The 23,430-nt window shown below is 41.0% G+C and overlaps 4 protein-coding genes across 13 annotated transcripts in view; 2 read left to right on the top strand and 2 right to left on the bottom strand.

Moving 5' to 3' along the window:
* The window catches only part of mef2d (myocyte enhancer factor 2d), a 43,878-nt gene extending 38,702 nt beyond the window's left edge, over positions 1–5,176 (top strand). For all 10 annotated transcript variants that reach the window (XM_084709155.1, XM_084709164.1, XM_084709174.1 and 7 more), the window contains one exon: positions 993–5,176. In XM_084709155.1, coding sequence (XP_084565281.1) covers positions 993–1,431 — 439 coding nt within the window. In that variant the 3' untranslated portion in view covers positions 1,432–5,176. The remainder of the gene's footprint in view (positions 1–992) is intronic.
* Positions 5,177–7,569: 2,393 nt separating this feature from the next.
* nes (nestin) lies at positions 7,570–14,980 on the bottom strand. Its single transcript, XM_084709130.1, has 4 exons — positions 14,042–14,980; positions 13,098–13,222; positions 11,662–11,732; positions 7,570–11,057 (listed from the first exon to the last, which is right to left on the bottom strand). Exons 1-4 carry the CDS (start codon positions 14,867–14,869, stop codon positions 8,191–8,193), a joined length of 3,891 nt encoding a protein of 1,296 aa, XP_084565256.1. The 5' UTR covers positions 14,870–14,980; the 3' UTR covers positions 7,570–8,190.
* A 987-nt stretch (positions 14,981–15,967) lies between these two features.
* On the top strand, positions 15,968–18,048 carry LOC146301138 (asialoglycoprotein receptor 1-like). The gene is made up of 8 exons (XM_084709117.1): positions 15,968–16,132; positions 16,328–16,405; positions 16,580–16,687; positions 16,776–16,810; positions 16,906–17,089; positions 17,179–17,330; positions 17,581–17,705; positions 17,864–18,048. Exons 1-8 carry the CDS (start codon positions 16,069–16,071, stop codon positions 18,015–18,017), a joined length of 900 nt encoding a protein of 299 aa, XP_084565243.1. The 5' UTR covers positions 15,968–16,068; the 3' UTR covers positions 18,018–18,048.
* gpatch4 (G patch domain containing 4) lies at positions 17,332–21,541 on the bottom strand. Its single transcript, XM_084709102.1, has 7 exons — positions 21,464–21,541; positions 21,201–21,285; positions 20,883–21,049; positions 20,685–20,798; positions 20,323–20,435; positions 20,118–20,168; positions 17,332–19,692 (listed from the first exon to the last, which is right to left on the bottom strand). Exons 2-7 carry the CDS (start codon positions 21,277–21,279, stop codon positions 18,867–18,869), a joined length of 1,350 nt encoding a protein of 449 aa, XP_084565228.1. The 5' UTR covers positions 21,280–21,285; positions 21,464–21,541; the 3' UTR covers positions 17,332–18,866.
* Positions 21,542–23,430: the final 1,889 nt, after the last annotated feature.

Here is a 23,430-nt window from a genome sequence, read left to right as displayed (position 1 = left end):
AAATGAGGAAGGAAAGAAAAAGAAGAAATTGAACCTTTTTTTTTCTGAGGAAATCTAGAAGAATATGAATTGGTCATAACCCCCACATAAACTACCCTCAGAGTGGAGGCCAGGCAGTGGGGAAATCCGGGGTTCCCTTCTCTCATGTCGACCTGCCAGGGGTTGAGGAATGTTGAGAATATATGCATTCCAATTCAGCCTATGCAAAGAAGTGTAGGTTGTCCTTTCAGGAAACTTTGCAGGTTCGAACAGGTTGTCTGAAGAACAGGCTTCATGACTTTGATAGCGATGGTGATAATGGGATTTAAATGTTGGCTGCATGGCTTGTCGGCCGGTGCGTTCTCCTGGTGGCCTCTCATCTGACGTGTGTCTTTGTACGTCCATGTTTCCATGTTTAGCTGACCTAAGATCATTTCTGTACAAGTCCATTGCTCTGTTTTTACAGTGGCTGTAAATTACATGTGGGCTGCATTGCTACTATTTTCACGAATTTACTTATGCAAACTTACTTAGAAGTTTAATTTCTGTCGCTTAGGCTGAATTGTTAATCAAATGTTTGATTTCATATTTTTGCTGTGTTAAAAGCTTAGTATGTCTACCTTGTCTAAATGACTAAATGTAAATTCTAAGAGCCCCAAAGACACATTTGATAGACAGAATGGAGAAGCTGCAAACTTAACAGAAAACATTTTTTAAAGCAGCAATCATCCCCTGAATCCACTTTACATTTGTCCTTTTCTTTTCCTTATTCTCCGACCCCACGGGTCTTGACTATCTATGTCTCACCAGTGCTTACTGTTCACCCTGTACCCTGTTGATTTGTTGAAATGTACATTGTGTGGATGTTGACAGTGATGTTGCTACCATTCACAGGGTGCATTGTAGTTTGACCCAATACCAGTAGTCACCCGCCCTATTTTTTTCTTCTTTCTGTCTCTCCCTCCCTCCCCGTCTCTCTCTTTCCCTCCCTCCTTCTCTCTTCCTTCCTCCAGGCCGGTGGGCCACATACCTCAGGGCGCCACACTGACCGTCAACACCAACCCTAACATCAGCATCAAGTCGGAACCCGTCTCACCCAACCGTGACCGGAGCACTCCGTCCTCCACAGCCGGCGGAGCGGGCGGAGGAGGAGGAGGAGGGCAGGGCCTGGCGTCCTATCCAGGCTCCCTCCGTCTGGAGCCCGGCACCCAGGGCCGCTCCCCGGTCGACAGCCTGAGCAGCAACGGGAGCTCGTACGAAGGGAGTGACCGGGACGACGGGACCCAGCAGGGGCAGGCTCAGAACCAGGCCAGGGGCCCACCACAGGACTTCCACCACCAGGCGGGTGCAGCCGCCGCCATGGGGCTCCTGAGGCCCTCGTCAACAGAGCAGCAGCAGGAGCAAGAGGGGGCCAACGTCAAGAGGATGAGGCTGGACGCCTGGGTCACATAAAGAGACTCCGGGCGTCGCATGTGGAGGACAGAGTCATGCTCATGGCTTGTGTACATGCCCCCCCTCCTCCCTACTGTCTAGCTCTAAACTCACACACACACACACACACACTTCTGTCATCTACCTAGTTACCGTCCATTTAGTTGAGTTAATGCTGACCTCACTCCACCTCATGCACAGACACACATACACACAAGCATGCTCACAAACACTAGTTCTCTCACGTGTATACGTTGACACCAATTTGCACTATAAAAGAAAACGTGCATATAATTGTGCTCTATCGTACACACACCAACACCAGGAAACCCAAGGGGCGAGCCACCAAACCAGGGATTATATTAAATAGTTTGCTGGAAGGGACAATAATGGACTCGAAGTGGGATATCTGGTTATTTCTGAGTTGAATCTCATTGTACTCTACATTTTTAGAGAGTGAGTCTTGATATCTGACAGTGGTTTTTTGCTGTGTCCTTCTCTCTTCACACTCCAAAACATATTAACTCACTCCTGACTGTTTTGTCAGACACTTGTTTGGCGTCTACCATAGGTCTCTTCCTAGTACAGCTGCACTGCTCTGTTGTGAAACAGTATGACAACCAAAATGAATCCACTTCTTTGTACCTGCCCGACAATGGCTGTATTGTATAAATAGATCCAGCTTTTTTATGTTTTTGTAAGAGTACAAGACTTGGGTGATTTTTTTCTTTCTCTCTCTTTGGAACTATTTTCTCAATTTATTTTTTGTCCTGTCTGACTGTTGTCCATTAGTCATTACCTTTGGAAATTTGGATTTTTTATGTCCATTTCAAATTTAAAACATTCTTTCATGCTAAGTGAACAAGTCAGTTTAAAAAGACAGGGGTGGTGTAAGGTATTCTTGTTTTGTTTTTATACCAGCAATTCAATCGGAACCATGCATATAGCAGTACATTATACAACATCCTATTGTAACTTACTGAGGTAAAAATTTATAAATATTATACAACTTCAATCAGGGAAGGGCTGTAAGAGCTCGATAGCATATACTACAACCTATCTGCCACGTCAACTTGACAACACAGATGCTGAGTGTATTTGGTGTGTGGAGTGTTTTAAATATTTATTCGGAATGTTTGTGTGTGTTTGTACCCTCTCGACTTTGCTATTTCAGATTACATTCTATCACTAACTCATACATTGAAAGCCACCTACAGACAAACAGACTGAAATTGTATTTTTGTTAAACAATGCCTCTGTTTTGGAAGGCTAACTTTGGGGTGATGTAAAGAAGGGGACAGGGGGGAACCATGTATATAAGCAGTTTGTTTTCAGTTTGTAAACCCTTCTATATGGCTTTTGTATAGCAGGGACAGCATTATTTAAAGGCAAACACGTAAAACATATACAGATATATATATATATATTTAAACAGCTTCAGACAGTAGCGAGTAAACGTAAACCTGCACCAGACGCAGAGAAAAAGATAGACAGGGATTGTACATAGAAATATATGTTCACATATATTCGGCAGGATGTCCCTGCAGCTGTTGATGTGGTGATTCTCAGTGGATCTGTCTTTCTATTTATGTGTATATAAGTGTAATATGTTACAAAGCCAAGAGAGGGTGTTGGAGAGGCAGAAAGGGAAGTCATGTTGAGTCTAACGGTTGTGTGAGTATGACTAGTACTCTGAAGGAGCGCACTTTAATCCCCCTGAAACACCTCCTATACCCCCTTTAAAAGCCAGGGAGTCCTCCAGAAGGGGATAGTAATGTCCAGATGTCACACACAAACACACACACACACACACACTCAAATGAGCCAGCCAAGAATTCCTCTGTGAGTCCCTGCTCAAATGACATTTCTTTCATAGAGGAGCCTCTGTAGAACTCAAGCCATGTATTTGTATTGAATAGAGTAGACTTAATAGCTCACATTTATCAAAAGTTTTATATAATCATAAGGGTATAATATGAAATGGTTTGTTGTGTGTTATGTGCATATTGTGATTGAAGAAGGATGAGTAATTCTCAGAAATGGTCTGAATGTTTTGTAGTTCATAATGTAGGAATGATGTGAATTTGGAATAGCGGTAAAGTCCGTTGTAGAATACAATAAATATACACAATTCATCAGATCTTTAAGTATTATGAAAATTCAATTTCACAACGGTTTAAGGTACTGACAACATATCTAGGCTTTGGTCTGTAAGTTTTAAGCCAATCTTGCATAACTTTGGCCCTCATGACCCCATACATCATCCGTCCATACTGAAACTACGTTACTACACAACATATTCTCAGAAATTTCACAACGTGAGGAGGTCATTTTCTGTCGGATATCTTCTTCAGTCTCCCCCTTGATCGTACTATATTTTCTATTTCAGTGCCACACAAATATACAGACATAAACATAATCTGTGTATTCTTTTGAATGTTCTTTTTTTATTAGTGTGGTTGGGCTTGCTCAGCCCAATTCTTCTACTCATGGGAATCTAGGTAGTTTTTTCAGAGGGACAAAGAGCATAAAAAGGTATTTCAGTGTGTATACTCACACAGGTTCAGACTATAAGACTGTTGTGTCCTGAGCTTTGAACAAAATTGTTTGAAAAAAAAAAAAAAATGTTATAGCTAAGGTCTTGAATAGGGCTAAACAAGCCACGACATTGTGTTACATTAAGTTAAATAATATGGTGGAAGAAAACTGATAGGAAATGGGGTTTGTTGGGTAGGGAGTTAGAACGTTGGCTGTTTAGTCAAGCGAGGTGTAAAAACCCTAAAGTGTCTCAGATCAGCACTAGGGGTAGCTGTAATCAAAACGGAAAGACAATCTTTATGATAATAGTAAACCTGCGCCCACATATTTCCCATGTATAACAATGTTTAGAAAGTTTCTCTCACTTTCCAGTGTTAATTTGTGCTGGTGACAGTTCTATTGTCTGTTTTTATTATAACTGTTCTGTAAAGATTGCTATTATTACTATAATTTGTATTATCATCACCATCTTGGCCATTATCAATGGTCTTTTTAATGATGATATAGAAATGGCAATTTTACTTTATGCGGTTTTTGTGTAGGTTAGACATCTGGTTTTATTTGAATTTTATTTTATTATATATAAATATTATATCAATATATTTATATTTGATTAAAACATTTTTGTTTTTTCTTCAAAGGGTTTTACTAATATTGCACGATTTTGTGACATAAAACAAAACAACCATTGTAATGTTAGGGTGACAGAAGGAGACAGAAACAAGTTGAGTTTAACAACCAGTTCAATGCTGCAATTTTTAGTTATATGTACAAACATTTGCGTACACGTGGTAAAGTGACATTTAAGTCACATTTAATTTATTTCTGACCAGACACATAGATGTCAATGCATGGGCGTAAAACAAGCAAAGAATGAATCATATAGGAAATACATATGAAGTGTAATATCAATAAGAATATACATCACACAGACATAAAATAGAAATTGAGGATAAAATGTTTAAAATAAATTATAGCTAATATATTGTGTTCGGCTAGTCTGCTTTTTGTTGTAAAAAGTTTTTTTTGTTTTTTTGAGAATGATATACAATTTGTGTATATTTTCATAAATAAAGTATGCACTGATATGTTATTACAAATTCTATACTGCTTTTACAAAAAAGTGTTTGTTATTGTACCAAAGTATCCATTTGTCCCTTCTTACCCAACCCCTTTTGCGTATGTTTTACCGTATTTTATATATTAAATAGACAAGTTGACCTACAAAGAGGTTTGAGTATTTGTGTGCCTATTATCAATTTCTCATCAGCTATATATGTTTTACAGCTATAAATATGTACAATGAATTGATTAAACATTGAAGTGAAGTGCAGTGTTATGTTTTCACCATAAGATGTCACCATAACGGCTAAATAATGGATTGGGCTATATATTGCTGATGCCCAGATTTGTTGGATATTATACCAATATCCTACAATATATATCCTTATCTTATTCGGACCTCATCCAATAGTTATTTTAACAATATGTTTTAACAGAATCCTGTCAGTTTATTCGTGACAAAACCAATGGACTTGGCATGGACTTAAGGGACTACAATATTAGTAGGCAAGCAGAAAATAGGAGCAATTTGGCAGAAGGGAGAAAAGAGGGTGAGTTATAAATTGTGTTTGTCTATTAATTGCTGAGCATATTCTTACAACGTGAACTTGGTCTTAAAATTTTAGTTGGGGGTTTTCCAGTGAATCCCTCTGTCAGGCTATGTTCTAGATGTAGAGAGATTTGAGTAGGGGCAACATGATTAGAATTGGAGGAATGTGGTGTTAGTCATTCTCCTCCAGGCCATTTGATCACATAGTCAGCTGGGTGGGTCAGCTGTTGTGTTCAGCCTTTGAGCTTATGTCTCAGACAGGTCCACACAAGTGTCTCAAGTGACAAATGCCACCTGAACAAGACTGACCAGTCTCTGACAACTGTGTCTGTCGCAGGAAACTTCCTATAAAGACAAAACTGTACATACCGGCAACAGGGTGGCTGATTACTGGTACTGGGTCAAACTGCAACGCACCCTGAACGTCTTCATCGTTGGAAATTGATCAATCACAGTTTGAGAATTCCACCAAAATAACCACTACATTATATTTATCTGTGTGGAAATGTGTTCGGTATGGTGGGTGTGGGTCTCAGATGGATGGACAGAGGTGCTGCATATTTTCCCTGGCAGCATTGCTGGTGACTACTGACTCCAGTTATCTCTGTTCAACTTGTGGCCATGAAACAATCCTAACAATCGTGTATGGGAGAATGAGTCATACATTCTCTCGGACAGCTGATGTGGTGGAACCACAATCTGCTAGATCGCTTTTATACATATTTGCCTACTCTATAGCAACAGTGTTTTATTTTATTCTCCAATAATACATAGTGAGGCACCGATCCCTTAAATATACACTTGTCTTTGCGTTACATGGAATCAACCCTTCTTCTGTTGAGTTCTCCAGGTCCTCCATCACATACATGACAGGTGGAGTAAATCAATGAAGAAGAGATAATGGATGGCAGATGGCCGAGGAGAGCAAACCCACTAGTGCAGAGTGCCGGGACAGTTGTGAATCCTCCCCATTACTTAACACAGACAAACACAGTGTTGGGAGTGCCCCAGCTGGAACACAGCTACTTGGCAATGCTGAACAATTAGGGCTCTTGCTTCAGATTGGCCTTTTTATCATGAGACTGTGTTGGACATACAATTAAGAGTAGGTGTTCCCTGGTTTATGTCATGTTCTCAAGTCCATTTACTGTCTTGTGTAATACTTATACATCCCTGTATACTGTTTGCATTATTTGTTAAAGTGAAACACTTGTTTCATGAAAATGTTTCTTTTGAAAATGTATGGAAACAAATCATTTGTGCATCACCCTTCATGCTAACACTAAAACTACTCTATGCTACTAGTTATTGGTGGAGTTGTTTATAACATCTCTTGGCACCTCCCTACTGTCCACCCCCAAACCTATATCGATGCAATTCCATAGGTGGTTCACACAGTCAGCACCACTGACTGAACAATCTGAAATCAGAAATCGTAGTCAGAGAAGGTAGAGAACAAGAGCATGGGAGACAGCAGTCGTCTTGACATTCCAGCACCCTTCTCTCCTCTAGAAGAATGGAACTGGGGTTTTACTTATTCAGTCTCTTACTGGGTGGATTTGTGAGCAGGCAGAGGGAGCTAAAATAGCCGTCATTGTTCTGAAAACTGACTAATGAACGATAAAATGAATGGGGAAAGAGGTCCGTGAAGCGGGAAGAGAAGCAGGGGTAGATGAGGTCATCCATTGTGCCTTGTTTGGGTATTTTTCCTCTCGCCTTCCCATGGGATACTTATTTGTTGGTCAGGATGTGCTTTGTTAGCTAGCTCTGCTCTGAAGGCAGAGAAGCTTTGGCAAACCTAGGCATGGCAGAATCCCCCTGCACAGCCACAGAGTCTTCCTCGCTTTATAGTTTTCCTCACTTATACATTTTATCACTTATATATTTACTCCTTCCATAGAGATCAAACAACCACCTAGAGGAAATATAGATCAATGTTATTGGGGGTATTTGATTTTAGTGATTTCAAACTAAGTTAAATAAAACCGGAATATAGATTTTCACAATGTCTTTATTAATGCAAAAAACATGTTATCATTAATAACAGCCCTACATTTAGACACTCAACAAAAGAGTATGTAGAATGTAGTCCTGCTGAAATGGATTCAAAAATGTTTCTACATCAACAAAAGTCCTGGCAGATGTTCTGTTCTTGAGCTTTGACTGATTTGCACCATTTGTATAATCATGCAGAAATTGGACAACAGATTATTCAGATTATTTTACTTTTTAGCGGCCTTATACGTTCCTTTATTTGGGATTGACCAAAGAAATCTTACCCCGAGCATACATTGAATTGTTCTGAATTTTATCTTTGATCAATACAATACAGTGGGTAAGGGGAAGGGTGCATAAAGTGGTGAAAACTGAGAACAGGCTACATTGAAACATTACCTACATCAAAAAACTCACAGGATTTAATAGGCACTCTGGGTGTGCACCAAGGCATTGTTTTGGTTTTTGAAAACAGCTGAATGACATGGCACATTTGATCCCCATCGGAATTGACAGTCCCATACTAACATGTAACATTGTTTATTTTGTTTTTCAGTTCTAAATCATTCTTTTAACTACACAAATAACTAAGTGTTCCTTCTTTGCATTACCAAAGTTCCCAATTGTTTCAATTCTTATTCTTCTCCAGATGACCAAGAGTCCCCCGCCTCCTCCTCAGAGTCCTCCCCTTCAACCACATCTCTACACAGCTGCTGCTTTGCCAGTGGAAGCCTTTGTTCCTCTTCTTTATAAAAAACTGGAGCTTTTGGTTCATCGGGTTCCATGTCAGTGTTGCCATTTGCTACCTTGAGGTTTTCCAGAGTTTCCCATGCTTCGCTGTCACCAAAGGTTAGGTTCTGATTAGATTGCTCCGCTTCTCTGTCATTTAAGATATCCGGTTGATGGGTGGCCCCTGTATCCTGGGAAGAACTCCAGAGCTCATTCTGCTCACTCGAACTAAAAGTGCTGTGAGTACCTTCACGCTTAGTTGTAGGTTGTTCCTCAGATTTCTGAACTTGGAAGATGTCACATTCATCTGTCATTTTATCAGGTGATTCAGACTGAACAACACAAATGTCCTCCACCTCTCCTCCTGCTTCAAACTCTGGAATCATGTTTTTTGTATCTTGTGTATGGCTTTGAGATTGTTCTACAAATCGATCCCTAGATTGTGGATGTTTGTTTGGACTCTCGAGGAATTCCCATGCTTCTGTTTGAGGATGTCCTTGATCTGTGGTCCACTCAGAACATTCCATGAGATGGTCTTGCAGACCACTGAAAGGTTCCTCTGTAGGAGGCTCCAGGTGTTGGAGAGGTTCTACCACATCTACGTTTTCTGGATGTGGATATTTTAGTCTTCCAATCGGCTGAGAGCATTGGCTAGCGTTGGATGACTCTTCATCACCATCGGAACTATTTGAGTTGTTTAGGTTGTCCTGTCTTTCAGGCAAGTTATTGAGTTTGCTGGTAATTGGATCCTCTTCAATGAGGTCCACAGGGGTTTGAATAGATAGGTTTTGTTCATCTCCATCCATTTTCCATTGCTCATTAAACACATTTCCTTGATCCGGAACTTGTGTCCCGTCAGCAGTACTTTCTTGGACAGAATCGTATTGATATGACTCATTTAGATGCATGGAGTGAGTCGAAGGTGCAGTCTCTGGATCGATTTGCTCTAAACCCTCACTTTTTAACATGTCAGGTGTGTTTACCTTGATGCATTCAGTCTGTTCCGCTCCTTCAGCAGTATGCTGTTGAAATCGGGCACTGTATGTGGCTATGGACAGGACCTCCAGTTCCTTCTCAACCAATTTGTCAATGCTTTCTTCATCAAAGTGCTCCGAAGAACGTGACGTAGACTCGCCACGTTCTGTGAGTTCCTCTGTTTCATCGTCCGATTGGTCTTCGGCATCTCTCAAGATCTGATCTGCATGCTCACCAATCCCTGGTGTGACATACTCCCCAGCTTGGCCAGAGATCACATACTCTGCCTGAGGGTTCTCCCTGTTATATTCTTCATCCAAGGTTTCCCCTACGGCCTCTTCACACAAGTCCTCCATGGTTCCAAATCGTTTGGATTGACTTTCGCCCCAGGCATCAGTCCCTGCCTCCCCGACCTTCCGGCCTTCATCACAGTCACTGGACTCGCTCTCTTCAATGTGTGAGGCTTGAGTGTTGGCATCTGTCTCGTCACTCTTGTAGCGAATCAGAGGCCGCGTGTCGGCAAGTGTGTTATCCTGTGCATAGCTGTCACACTCCAGCTCAGTCCTCCATGAACTAGAGGCATTTGGAGAGTCGTCGTCATTTGCTTTCTCTGGGTCTTTTTCCTCGTCTTGATCGGTGTCCGTGAGTTCCAGGGTCATATGAGAGTCTTGGTGTATTAATGAGTCAACCACATTCTTCATTTCTAGTTCCTCCTGCTCTGCAGACACGTACTCTCCCAGAGTGATATGTTGGGTTTCCCTTTCATCATTTTCAACATTCATGTTTTCTTTCTTCCCAGGGACGTTTCTTTCCATTACTTGATCCCATGTATCCATTTCATTCCCATCAGAATATACTTTGTCTTCCAAATGTTCCTCGTGTTTCCAAGACCCTTTACATTCTTTACTGGCCTCTGTTAGGCCCATTGGTCCAGTTTCTTCATAATGGAACTCCTCATGCAGTTCTGTTGTCTGGTTGAACATGGTTTCCTCTGTCTGACTCACAGAAGCTGGACTGCTTGTGCTGGTCTCAAGTGTTGGTTCCATCACTGCTTCAGTTTCAGATCCTGAGCTTTCATCCTTCATCCATGCTACTTCTTCGCTCTCTGTTCCAGGACCTTCATGCCATGCATGTATGGAAGAAACTGGAAGGTCAAGTTGAGGTCCTTCTTTTTCACCAGGCACCTTGGGAGTTAACTCATTAAAATTGTCTTCTGGAAAGGAAAAAGGCCCCTTTGGCTTTGTAACAGGACACTCTGTTTCAAGGATTTCTCTGGGGTTAGTATGTTCTTCAGCATCATCACTAAAGATTGGTTTCTCAGTTAGTTGAACCAGGTGACTTACAGACACAACTGGTTGTACTGGGGACAGTCTATCACTGTTCCAGTTTTCCCTCTCCTTTCTGTCCTGTGTAAGGGGTTTGTTCTGGTCAGATCGGGCCAATTTGACATCAACCTCTATCTCTTGCTCATTGGGCGAAGACAGCGGTTCATTGTAGCAGACTTCTTTACTGACTGTTTCAGGCCTGAATTGGACAGAACCTTGTGAGACTTTTGGGTAAGCTGACCTCCCATAGGCTGGTCTGCTAACATCAACCTGCTCTTCTTTTGCCTTCAAAGAACTCTTGTGTGTTTCACTGCACGTCACACTTTTTGGAGTTGAGATGGATGTTATAGAAATGATATTAGTCTTGGATCTATGGGGTGCTGCTGGAATTGATGATAAAGCCCCGTTTCTGTGACTAGATAATGTCTGAATCTGTGAGCTTTGCTTAACCCCTCGAGGACTGGGTCTAGGATCTGCAAATAATAAAGACAAAACTAGTTAGCATATATGTCTTAGTAGGCTTGAGTGGCAATTACACAATGTAAAAAGGTATACTTTAAGAATAGACATTGGCAGTCTTTTTTACGGTGCTAGCAGACACACAACAATGCATTAATTTCAGTTTACACTGTAAATGTCATGCCCAATTCAAGAAACGGTGTCTCCAAGGCATTATTAGGAAATGAGTAATGGACAGATATCGATCATGACTTCTATCTCCTGCAGTCTGAGTTACCGGAAAGCATTGCCATATGGCTCAATGACCTTTGGGGACCCTCTTAGTTGGCTTTCATTACATAGCCGGCCAAAGTGCCTAGCTCAGCCCACTACTCAGACCATCCCCCCTAGTCTTTGTGGTCTAATGTGATTCTGTCTAGTACAGTAGAAGAATGAGTGTCCTCTATTATGATAATGACTCCTTTAAGGATATACTACATATGATGAAGCAGCAAATGGGAGTACTGTCTAAAGGGGTTGTACAGTAAATCACACTTCAATACTACGGCTAGGAAGAGGATAAGAGCATTAATATGTATGTGTCTCTCTGATTTACAGCATGCAATGAATATTATTTACCCGTGTTGCAAACACTCTTTGGTTGATGTTTCACGACTTCCACTTTAAGGCTTTCACTGTCCAGTAAAGCTCTGATGAGAATAGAGGGGAGACAAATATAAAAAACTGGCAATATTGCAGACATCATTATCATGAAAAGATTAATACCTTGGAACGCCTGCAGGTTTATGGTGACACTAAATGATTTAATTTAGCAAGAGCTATTCTGCAATGATGTAGAGCTGACTTGGTGCGAGGGGAGTGAAGAATGGCTTTTGTTGTAATTGAACAACCAGAGTAAGCTCAAATCTCTTGTTATGGAAATGAGTGACATTGTCATTGTCATACCATCTGCAGCACACGATCCTATACCATCAATACCCTCCACACACACACACACAGACAAACACACACTGTCCACACACAAGGACACACACAACCTCTGACCACCCCAAACATTGGGGCAGGTCAAGCAGCTCAAACAGCACTATTGTAATTCATTGATGTGGACTGTGCCCATTCCAACACAAATTTGAATTAGTGCCTCTTATGAAACAACTCCCATCAGAAAATGCACACACAATTGTTAAATCCAAAGATGTACGTTGTTGGTAATTGAATTGTGTAATAGCTTCCCTTTTTCACATGTTGTCACGTCCAATATTATCAATAAGCAAAGAAAAAGTTTGTAAAATTGCGTGCTGAAATATTAACTTGATGAATATAGCGAAACGAATATTTTGTTTCTCACACTCATTCCTTCCCCCATTCCTGTTACTCTAGAGTCCCATAGCTCCTAAATGATTTATTCTTGTGTGTCTTGGAGTCAATACTGTGAGGAGAGGATGAAGGGGGAGGAAGAAGGAGAGAGATTGAAATAGAGACTGTGTTTGTGTGTCTGTGGGTGTGTCTGTGTGCGTGTGTGCAGAGAGAGGGAGAGAGAGAAAAAGAAAGACAGAGAGGAGGCGCCACGATGGACATCCATATAAAGTTACCCTGCTTAAAACAGCAGCTGAGATTACCCTTTTCAAAGGGCTGACCTTTCATCCAGACTACTGCGACCACTTGGACAAGAGACCATGGACATCCCATGTTCTCACTGGGGGAGGGGCACCATGTAACGTTTGGTTTGCAAGTTACAAGGTATGTCTGAATGGGGTCAGTTGGACATTTGATGTCAGGAATGAAAGGTTCAAAAGAATTGGCTAAAAAGTGACTCTGGACAATTGAGTTAGTCTCACTGGAAACAAGATGAAAATGTGAGCATGGACACACATCCAAAAGATTCTTAAAGGATTAAACCTCAAAACCTGAGACCATTTAAAAAAAAAACCTTGGTTATTGATGCATGTATCTTTTTCTTTTAACCTAAACCCATAGTGGCTATGGGAGGAAATCACATCTACTTGATAAAGTGATGTTGACTAGGTGATGTTAACTGACTTGATTTACTATACCTGTACGTGACCACCTCCAGCCCTAGTGACATCTTCATCTGCAGTAGGCTTCTGCTGTTCATCAGCAACTCATCGATCTGTTGTCCCAGCTCCACCTTCTCCACTTCCAACGCTTCCAGGTGGGCCTGCAGAACAGAAACGTAAGGAGGAAGTGAGGCGACGAAAGGAAGCTGTGCTGTTATCATCAGAGATTAGTAGCACACACAACATAGGAAGTGACATATTTGAAATGGAAGCATTCGATTTTGTATTAGTTTAGACCTCTTGGACAGGAGGTGTCTCCCAAACCAGGCTATAGTTTAGAAGGGTTATTTTACCTTTCTGATATCCCTGTAATCCAGAAGTAATTCCCATAGCCCTGACCTATGAATATAGTCCTGTATGCCTTTCCATACTTAGGCTTTTTATTCTATTAACGTTTGAAATAAGAATACCATTCACCCTGGTAAAACATCTACAAGAGTACTCTTTATTCCAGAACATTTCCACAGGGTTTTTAAAAGATTTGTAATAAAAGGACAAGGACACACATGTACACAACAGACATGTTGCATCGTAACATTCCCACCACACAGACACAAGCCTCACTCAGGACACAGGACATCATTGAAGGTCCTGACAGAATAAGGCTACACATTAGGTCATGTTCATTTGGTTCATGCCCATTTACCCGAGTTACCTTTGCCTATGAGTTATTCCTTTTTGGTCGGTTGTCCTCCGCCCTTGACACTTCAAAGCACTAGTGGCTAAATCAGTATTCTTGTTTGAGATCCTGTCATTCAAGCTGCAACCAGAAATCCTTCCCTAAGCTAAATTAAGTTACATCCTGAACAAAAGTCAGTCAGGAAGTAGCCAGAAATCCCACCTCTGACCAATGAGTGGACAAAAACAATGACACCTCAACTTTGTATCTTCAAGTAACCTGTGAGTTTTAATGCTCATACCTGGAGTTGTTGGAACTCTTGGTTCTGCTGGTGTCTTTGTTGGACCACTCTCTTCTCCAGGTACTGCTTTAAATCCTGGGATGAGGCTAGTTCTATCTCCAGGGCCTGAAGCTTCATCTGGCTGTCATTCTTCTCCTGGCCCACCTGTGCCAATCGGGTCGAAGCTTGACTCAGTGACTCCTCCAGACGTGCCACCTGAGCCTCATACGCCTCGGTCGCTTCCTCCCACACTCTGGCAGCCGTCTGGGAGTAGCCGTCCCCCAGGTCCAGGAGGCCTAGCAGCTGGGAGTCCGCTTGGGATGGCATGGGCGACGGTGTGGGTCTGGCATTTGCTAGCGTCGCGTGCAAGTACGCCACGTCCTCTTCGTGGATTTGTGTCTGGGAATTGAGCTCCATCTCAAATTGTCTGACCTTCTCCTTCAGCCAGATCTGAGCCCTTCTTTCTTCCTCCATCTCTTTCTTGCTCTCGACCAGCCTCTTCCTAGCCTCCCCGTGGGCGTCCGCGACCTTCTGCCTCTGCAGGCTCAGGCCTCGGAGCTCCTCGCCCAGGCTCGCTATCTCCATCTCCACTTGGACCTTCTTCCTCCAAGCCACTTCCACCTCCAGTCTCGCTTCATGCAGCTCGTCCTCCAATTCCTCCCTGCGCGAGGCGTCCCCCTTCCCGTTGTGTCTCAGGTGCCAGACCTCCTGGCGGAGCACCTCGTTCTCCTCCTCCAGCAACCGGACTCGGCCCAGGTAGGTCCCCAGGCGGCTGTTGAGGTTGAGCATCTGGTGCCTCTCCTCATCCAGTGGGGTGTGCTGGGAACAACGGGCGGTATGACGCTTCATGTCCTGAAACAACAATACAGGTACAATAAAAGAGAAAGATGGTAAGGGGTTAATTCTTCCCTCTCTCCAAGCTTTAAGTCTTTGTAGATGTGTGTGTTGCTACCGTGAGAGGCTCTGTCTCCTGAGCACTAGTGAGAGGCACTCCTCATACACTGGATGTCATGCAGGGGGAGGGCCAATAAAGGGGAGGGAAGGACGAGGACAGGGGGCGGAGACCAAGGGAAGGCTGTGATGTCGTTTCAGGTTTAACCCTCGCACTTCTATAACGTCTTCTTCTTCTGTTTATTTTGTCTGCCTTCGCAGTGTGGATCAAACATGAAATATCCTATTTGTTCAAATCACATATGTCTAATATCTAATAAAGGAAAACACCAAACTGACTTGCTTGTACTAAGTATTTCTGTTTCAAATCTCTTGCTTTACCCTGATATCGAAGATTTATATGTACAGAGAAGTTTAATGTATAAATGTAAGTGGTTGGACATAATTGCAAAAAAGCAGGTACAATTCTACGGGCTTCTATGTGCTTTGATAGTGGTGCTTCATATTATGGAAACAGTTCCATTTTGAACTCACTACCTCTCTCCAGTGGCCATCTTGCATATTTGCAACAAGAGAACTTCCAGCCAAGATGTGTCATAGAAATTAAGACATAATAGGATTGCGAGATGAATCCTTTAGATTTTGGCATTTTCTGCAATAGTAGTGTTCAGATTGTTTGTCAATCTGGGGAAAGACAATATGAAGCAAATGTTGATGCAATATGTTTCCTGTAGCAAGGTCATTCATGACAGATTAGACTGATTCACAAATCTATAGTGATCACAAGAGTATGTACTGTACCTATCACACAAATCCGGGAGTAAAAAGTCAAATGAAAGTATGAAACAAGTGCCGTTTTTGTCGTCAAATATACATTAATTACCGGCAACCAACACATGTTACACAAACCAACCATATTTATCTATCCCACTGTTGCATCAACTCTGAGGAGCACTTTGAACAACTGTGGTTGGTCATGCAACTAAAAAGCAGAAGTGGAGCAGAGGTACAAATATGGGGCAAAAAACATAGCCGGAATCATCACTTAACCAACAGCAGAGTAGGTGTGATTTTCAATAGCCTACAAGAATTTGACAAACTTAAATTAAACTTAAGGCAAAGCCTGCTGGTATATATGAGACAGGACTGTTTCTACAATGGGCGAAGAGTTGAATTATGCCACCCTACGTTTCAAATCTCCAAATATTTATATAAAAAAACGTGAGTCTTGCCTATATTTCTTGTATTCATAGCTAATTGTTTTGTTAATGAGAAATATTGGATACATTCAATAGACTGAAAACATCTAAATATTTGACAGGATTTAACTATCAATGTCTCACCAATCCTACCTTACAAACTGAAGCAAGACACTGAAATACTGCTTACATCACGGTTCTGTTTTCTGTATATCAGATGACAAAGAAGAGGAAACTATATATACGGAGATAAAGACAAAAGAAAGTGTACTTGATCAGACAGCTACTCCAGAAGGTAAGTTTTCATTGGATAATTTAGTGATAGATAACTTGGTGATAGATATCTGAGATAACCATTTCATCTATAATCATACAGTAGTTTATCAACTAAAACCATAAGTGTAGTTACAAAAAACAACAGTACTGTTCGTTGAGCATGAAATCCTGTAATCATTAATATCTCCCTCAGGGAATGAAAAACCCAATTCCCATTGTCAGCCGGTCAGAATAATGGGATTGTGTCTAGGCATTCTTTGTTTTTTGTTGATAATAGCCAATATTGCCCTCAGTGTCTACTGTAAGTATAACTCAATATGTATATATTTTATCACAATTCCACACCCCACACCATATATAATTAAATACATGATTTCATTTCTCAATAGTCAGAGCTGTCATTGCTGAGATCAACACAAAATTGGTGAGTGAATTAAAATGGATAATATAAGTCATTTCTGCTTGTGGCCAAACAGGTCTTTTTAACCAATAAATTATTAAACTAATTGTGTTTTGCAGAGTGATTACAGCAACATCACCTCAGAAAACTATATTTTAAATGTAGAGCTGGTCAACTTAGAAAGGCAGAAACAAGAGTTGTTAAAAGACAAGTATAGACTCAACTGGACTCTTGAAGTCATATTTCAGTTTGACAATTTTCCAGTTCATGACTACTGTCCACAGAAACAAGGAAATCCCACAGGTAAGTCACCCTTCTTTCAAATAATCAAGAAATAGCCTTAAACATTTATGGTTAATTTCATGAAGTCCTTCTTATGCTCTGTGTTGCAGAGAGAGAATGCAAACCCTGTCGCGATAACTGGATTGTATTTCAGTCTAGTTGTTATCAGTTCATGAATGGGTGGAGGTCATGGTATTGGAGTCAAGATGACTGCAAATCTAAGAATGCTGATTTGATTGTCATAGAAAGTCAGGATGAACAGGTGGGATATATACACATACCTGTGTTTATTTTGTATCAAACTTGTTATACATTTACATTTAGTCATTTGACAGACACTCTTATCCAGAGCAACTTACAGTAAGTACAGGGACATTCCCCCCAAGACAAGTAGGGTGAAGTGCCTTGCCCAAGGACACATCTTATTGACCGTCAATCCCCTGAGTAATAGCCAGATTCCCTAGCCGCTCCGCCTTCTGACTTTATACTCAATGATTACTTCCTGTCTTTAGGAATTCATCAGTAACTACACCAACTTCTATTATGATGTATTCCATGGGTACTGGATTGGTTTGAGTAAAACAGAGATGCCAAATCAGAGATGGATGTGGGTTGGTGGCAGCAACCTGACAACAAGGTATGTACCTACTTTCTGACACTTGTAAAAATTAATGTACATTTGTAACTGAATATACTGCTGCATTAATACAGACCAAATTGGTCTTCATTTACCAACTTAATAAAATACACCTCCTTTGCAGTAGCCAAGAAGATGTCTGATTTATTTTTGCACAGGTACTGGACACCAAGACCCATTGGTTCTGGAGGTGACTGTGTGTTGGCTATGCCACAAAGCTTGAGGTTTCCCAATATTACGACTAACTGGAATACAGCATCTTGCCATATGCAGAACAGATGGATCTGTAAGACTAAGGCATTAATAAAATAAACTTTTTACTTTTTGTATTGCATCTATTGTACTGAAGATTAACCGAAAAAGGCATGAAGCACACAGAACCACAAACCTGCACTATTGGAAAATGTTAGGTTTGTATGGAAACATGTGGAGACTTACTCCTACATGTACACAAATCAATTTAACACAAGTTACAAGTTAACTGTTTGATACATATGTAAACCCTTTTCTTTCAATTAAAGTATCTAAATCCATCATTGGGGTGTTGTATCACTGTCGGATATTTATATGAGTGGAGTAGTCAAACGTAATAAACTAATTTAATGATCCATATCTATAACAAGTCTCAGCTGAAGGCGTATGTTGGTTTGCTATCTAATACCCTTACTGACTTCCAACTCATTGAGACACATTTAAATGGGAAAAATGTGTATCAACTTGGGGGACAGAGCTTCAAGTAAACTGATAATTGTCATGAACTGCAATACATTAATACTTAAATAAAAAAGAAGGCAAACTATTTATAATGCAATGGACATTTATGATATTACTGGATAATGCACTAGAAGCTGTAAAGGTACATAAACCAAACACAAATGTGACCTGTTCACTTGTCTCCTACAAGCTCATGTTTAAAATGTTAAAAATGTTTACAAACCTTTGCCCATTTTTGTCTGCTAACAAATGCATTACAATAAATATGATGGTAAAACATTATCTGTAAATCTAAATTACATTTACAGGATACTGCTCAGGTAAGACATGGCCGATATTTATTCTGCTAGTTGTTTCTTTGTTGTGATCCAACAGGCAGCACACAAGAGGGAACTAAGTCTTTCTATGTGGTTTCTGGTCATTTCCAGGTGCATTGATAACATCAATTTAGTTCAATTTTCGTTTTTTCTGTTTGTTCTTCCCTTTAGTTTGCACAAGCTCTGTGTCCTCAATGATTTTCTCTTCCTTGCATTTTTTCTTTTTCCTCTTCATATCATCCTCCATTGGTTCAGGGTTATTAGAACTATCAACTTCTACTGCAGTTTCCCTCTTCCTTTTCTTTTTTGGTAAAACCTCCTCAACAGTTCTGGTTTGGGAGGCTTTCCGGTCATTACTCTCCTCAACCACTGTGATCTCCCCTGTGCTCTTGGAGGACTTCTTCTTCTTCTGTTTGGTGTTAGTCTCTGCATCCGTCTGGTGCTGGGTGAGACTGTCATCTATTTTCTGGATGGAAGCCTCTTCTGCAGTATTGGTCACTTGAGGGGTGACAGAGGTGTCATTTCCTATTTCGTTCAAAGTGTCGCTATTCCACTCCGTAACCTTTCTTTTCTTTGAACGTTTCTTCTTAGTTGTCTGAGCTTCAATTTCATTTTCTATAGGAGTAGGCTTTGGTTGTATTGATGTGCTAATGTCCATCAACCCTTCATTGTCACTGTTCAAACTTTTCTTTTTGTTCTTATTCGACCTAATTTCCAGATTAGTACTTTTAGTGACAATATCAGTCGTTATATCTTCATTATTGTCCTTCCCCTCCTTTATTTTAGCCTTTTTACGATGGGGCTCCTTAGCTGGTTCCTCCACCACATCTGGGGTTACAGGTTCTGTAGCGGTGGGTGTCGGTTGGTTCTTCTTGCCGTATTTTAACATGAACTCTTGCTCCTGCTGTTCCAGTCTTGCTAGCTTGGCACTCATGGTAAGGCCATGTCTGGCTCCCCTGGTGGGACACAGAGGGAGGACCAAGTTTAAACGCAGTCCTACTTCTCACCAGTAGGTGGTTCAAACGCAGTCTTACAACTCACCAATAGGTGGTTTAAACGCAGTCTTACTACTCACCAGTAGGTGGTTCAAATGCAGTCTTACAACTCACCAGTAGGTAGTTCAAACGCAGTCTTACTACTCACCAGTAGGTGGTTCAAACGCAGTCTTACAACTCACCAGTAGGTGGTTCAAACGCAGTCTTACTACTCACCAGTAGGTGGTTCAAACGCAGTCTTACTACTCACCAGTAGGTGGTTCAAACGCAGTCTTACTACTCACCAGTAGGTGGTTGAGGAAATATAAAATTCAATAAAGAATTCAAGTCTTTAAGTTCACCAGAAAGGAACACCAAATAGCATAGACTGCAAACAATCAACTTACTTGTGAGCGGTGAGCCCACCACAAGCCTTCAAGAGATCAGCGTCCGATAACCTTCGCAAAGAAAATACATGGGGATTGGAACATGATCACTGCACAACAATGTAGACTAAATCCAATCTTTCCATAAATGACTCCTATTAGCATACTTTTATCCAAAGAGGTGTACAGGCTAATATACAGATTAAATCAGTGATGGGGGTCTTACTTGGTGGTGCTGGAGAGGTCTAGTCTCTGGTCTTCATCGTCAGAGCTGCTGCTGTCATCTGAACCGGAGGACTTTTTCTCTGAGTGTTCCTGTCCTGATAGCAGAGTGGCTGACTAACAGGGGGACACGGACAGTAAAATGGTCATTATGATAGGCCTTCATTGTTAGCTTTTGGATGATGTTTATTATTTCCTGGGCTAAAGTAAGAAGTTATGTTACATTTTCCAATTCAACTGAACGCGAGTCGTCTGAACTTGAGTCGTCTGCACACTTATACAGTTCACACATATGAACTGTGTAAGGCTATAGTAAAACTGTTTTAAATTTTCCATTGCTATTAAAAGGAAAGTTAAATATTGTACCTTGACAAAGCGTCCATATAATTTGGCTTTGGCCAGCGATGCTTTTCTTGGCTTTTTGTTTGAGATCAAACCTTCCTCATCTTCCTCCACAAGCTTTTTCATCTTCACACCATTCTAAAACAGATAAGTGTTAACCATGTCTTACTTGTGAACGCACTCAATTGGACAGATACACATTCCTGTAGAGCAGCTTCGTACCTGGTCAGACTCCACCTCCAGACTGGACGAGGCTTTGTTGAATACATGGTCCCACCAGTGGAAGGTGAACTGCTCGCTGTGGCAATGTCCCACCCCGCTCTTATCACATTTCACTTTGACTTTGATTGCCTCTGAAATACCATTCTCCTCTCGACCTAAACCTTTACCTGGAGACAGTTTTTGCCATAGTTAGACTAGTACATGGATAGACAGTAGCTGCCCAGGCTGACGATAAACACACTCACTAGCTAGGGGACTGAACGAACACTATTTTCTGTAATAGACTGTTTTCTTAGCAATAACAGCTGGCAACGTTACCTTGTTCCCAGCCATGGCGCAGTAGCTGTTGTTCAGCGAATTTCATTCCACGGCTTTTCTCCTTCACAGTTTCAGCCATGTCTATCTGTGAATAACAAATTCAGAGTCATTTTACAGCTAAAACGTTCGATGACTGGACCGTAGCCTACCGAGCTTGTTTTAAAAAGCAGGTCCGTGCTTTGATTAGTTTAGTTAGAGAACATGCAAAAACGGTATATGGTGGTAGTTTTTAGGATAGTAGAGTATAGTTCATTGTGATTTACCTCCCAAAAACTAGTTGTAGACAAGCCATGCGGTACAACTAGAAAGTTGACATGACACCGGAAGTACAACGTCGAGGTCAAGATACGTCATTTGGGTAACATTCAAAGCAAGTCCGGACATCACGTGATTGGCCTTCAATTGGATACCTTAGAATCGCAATAGAAATCTAGCAATCATAATACATTCAATATAGGCGCGTTGTACACTTACACTCCGCACAAATTCGAGGGGTGTTTGCTTGTGGCTAGAATCTAGCGCAGAAAACAGAGCATTCAAACACAACACTAAACGTGGCCGCGTTGAATGTACCCCATAAGGCCCGAAATCAACTCATGATCGGATTGAATTTACTATGGTCCATTTTACTACTAGTTGTAATATCCCATAATACGTTTATTATTGGCAGGTTGAATACAATGCTTCGTGTTACCATAATTGGGAATGTTCTTCTTGAGGGCAACTAAAGGAGTGAATTTATTAAAATATTTCCTTTATTTATTTTTTATTTTTTTTACGTTGACACTGTCAGAGCGTTTTCTTTATCCAGCAGGGGTCATCGAGTGCACAGGAGGTCTTGTAAAGTAATCATAGCCATTTATGACGGGGTGCAGGTTTGGCTTAAAAGATAGGGGGCGTAAATGAGACGTGGTGTCATGGTAAGGACTGGCCCATTAGTTGGTTTGCTTTCAGTCATTTTCACATTCCACGCAGCTGTTATTTGCTACCACGTTATTAGCACTCAGCGTACAGTCTCAAAATGTGTTTTGTTGCTTGACTCACTAGTTAGTGAGTCACTTCAACTCATAGTCTGCAAAGTGGCCTATTGGACAAAATCACACCTGAGTTAAGTGTAATTTAAACTAATTGGCTTTGTGTCATGCCACCTTCCAGCCAACAGGAAACCATTTTATTTTGTTTTAAGGTTCTCGGTTTCCTTGCAGCAAGGATGTGTGCTCCATTAACTCACCATGCATAGGCTGTTTATCAGTGTGAAAACACTGTGGCAGGAAAACAAACGTCCTGAAGCCCCAAGTTATCATGGCTAGCCAACTGTTGACCAGGAAGCCATTCTCTTGCTACATAAACCCCCTACAAACTAGACACCAACAGTTATCTCAGCAGTGTTGAGGTTATTACACCATTGTGAGACAGAAATACCCAGCGTCAATACAAGGTTTGTGTTTAGTGTCTGGTCAAATGTAAAACTTCTTATCCTCCTCTTGACCCTCTAAAGTCCGGAAAATCCCAAAGAAGCAGATTGAACATGTTCTACAGAGAGAGACAGAAGGGTGAAGTGCTTCAGACCTGGATTATGAGTAAACTTGCCATATTGCAACAAGAAGACAACACTGCACGTTTTTATTTTCCTAATTTGTTTTATGAATCCCCCTTCTTAGTTGTAGTGTTATTTTGAAGAGAATTATCTTGGTGATTGGTGCATAGTACATAAAACACATAACATAACAACAAAATAGCAAAAACAAGAAGGCAAATGATTTACAAGATAGAATATTAAATAATAATAAATAATTTGGGCATGTGCAGGGCTAAGATGCAGTGAATTGGAAAGGGCAAACCCAGAGTCAGTGGGATGCAGGGGGCTTGTTTGTGAGCACCACTGCCGTTGGGAAAAAACTGTTCAGGTGGCGCGAGGTTTTGGTCTTTATAGCCTGGAACCTTCTGCCAGATGGGAATCTCTGAAATAGTTGGTGACTGGGATGGGAAGGATCAGCGATGATCTTGGATGCTCTCATGAGCAGTAGTGAAGTGAAGTCCTCTTTATTCCTTTTTTTCAAATATTGTTTGTATTTGAATTTGTCCCTTTTGTTGCCCTTTTAGTTATTTAATTTCCCACCAACCTTCTTAATTTTACTGTACACCCCACATATTCTTAACCTAATTATCTTTTCTTATCAGAATTCAAAGGTTGTGTTCTCCTCATAAATTGTAATAGACAAAGCGGTAA

The sequence above is a fragment of the Hypomesus nipponensis genome, chromosome 2 (genome assembly GCF_054491055.1).
Source record: "Hypomesus nipponensis isolate SF chromosome 2, ASM5449105v1, whole genome shotgun sequence".
In the NCBI taxonomy this organism is placed as follows: domain Eukaryota; kingdom Metazoa; phylum Chordata; class Actinopteri; order Osmeriformes; family Osmeridae; genus Hypomesus; species Hypomesus nipponensis.
The sequence above is the reverse complement of the archived record's forward strand: the minus strand, read 5'-3'. Positions and strand labels throughout refer to the sequence as shown.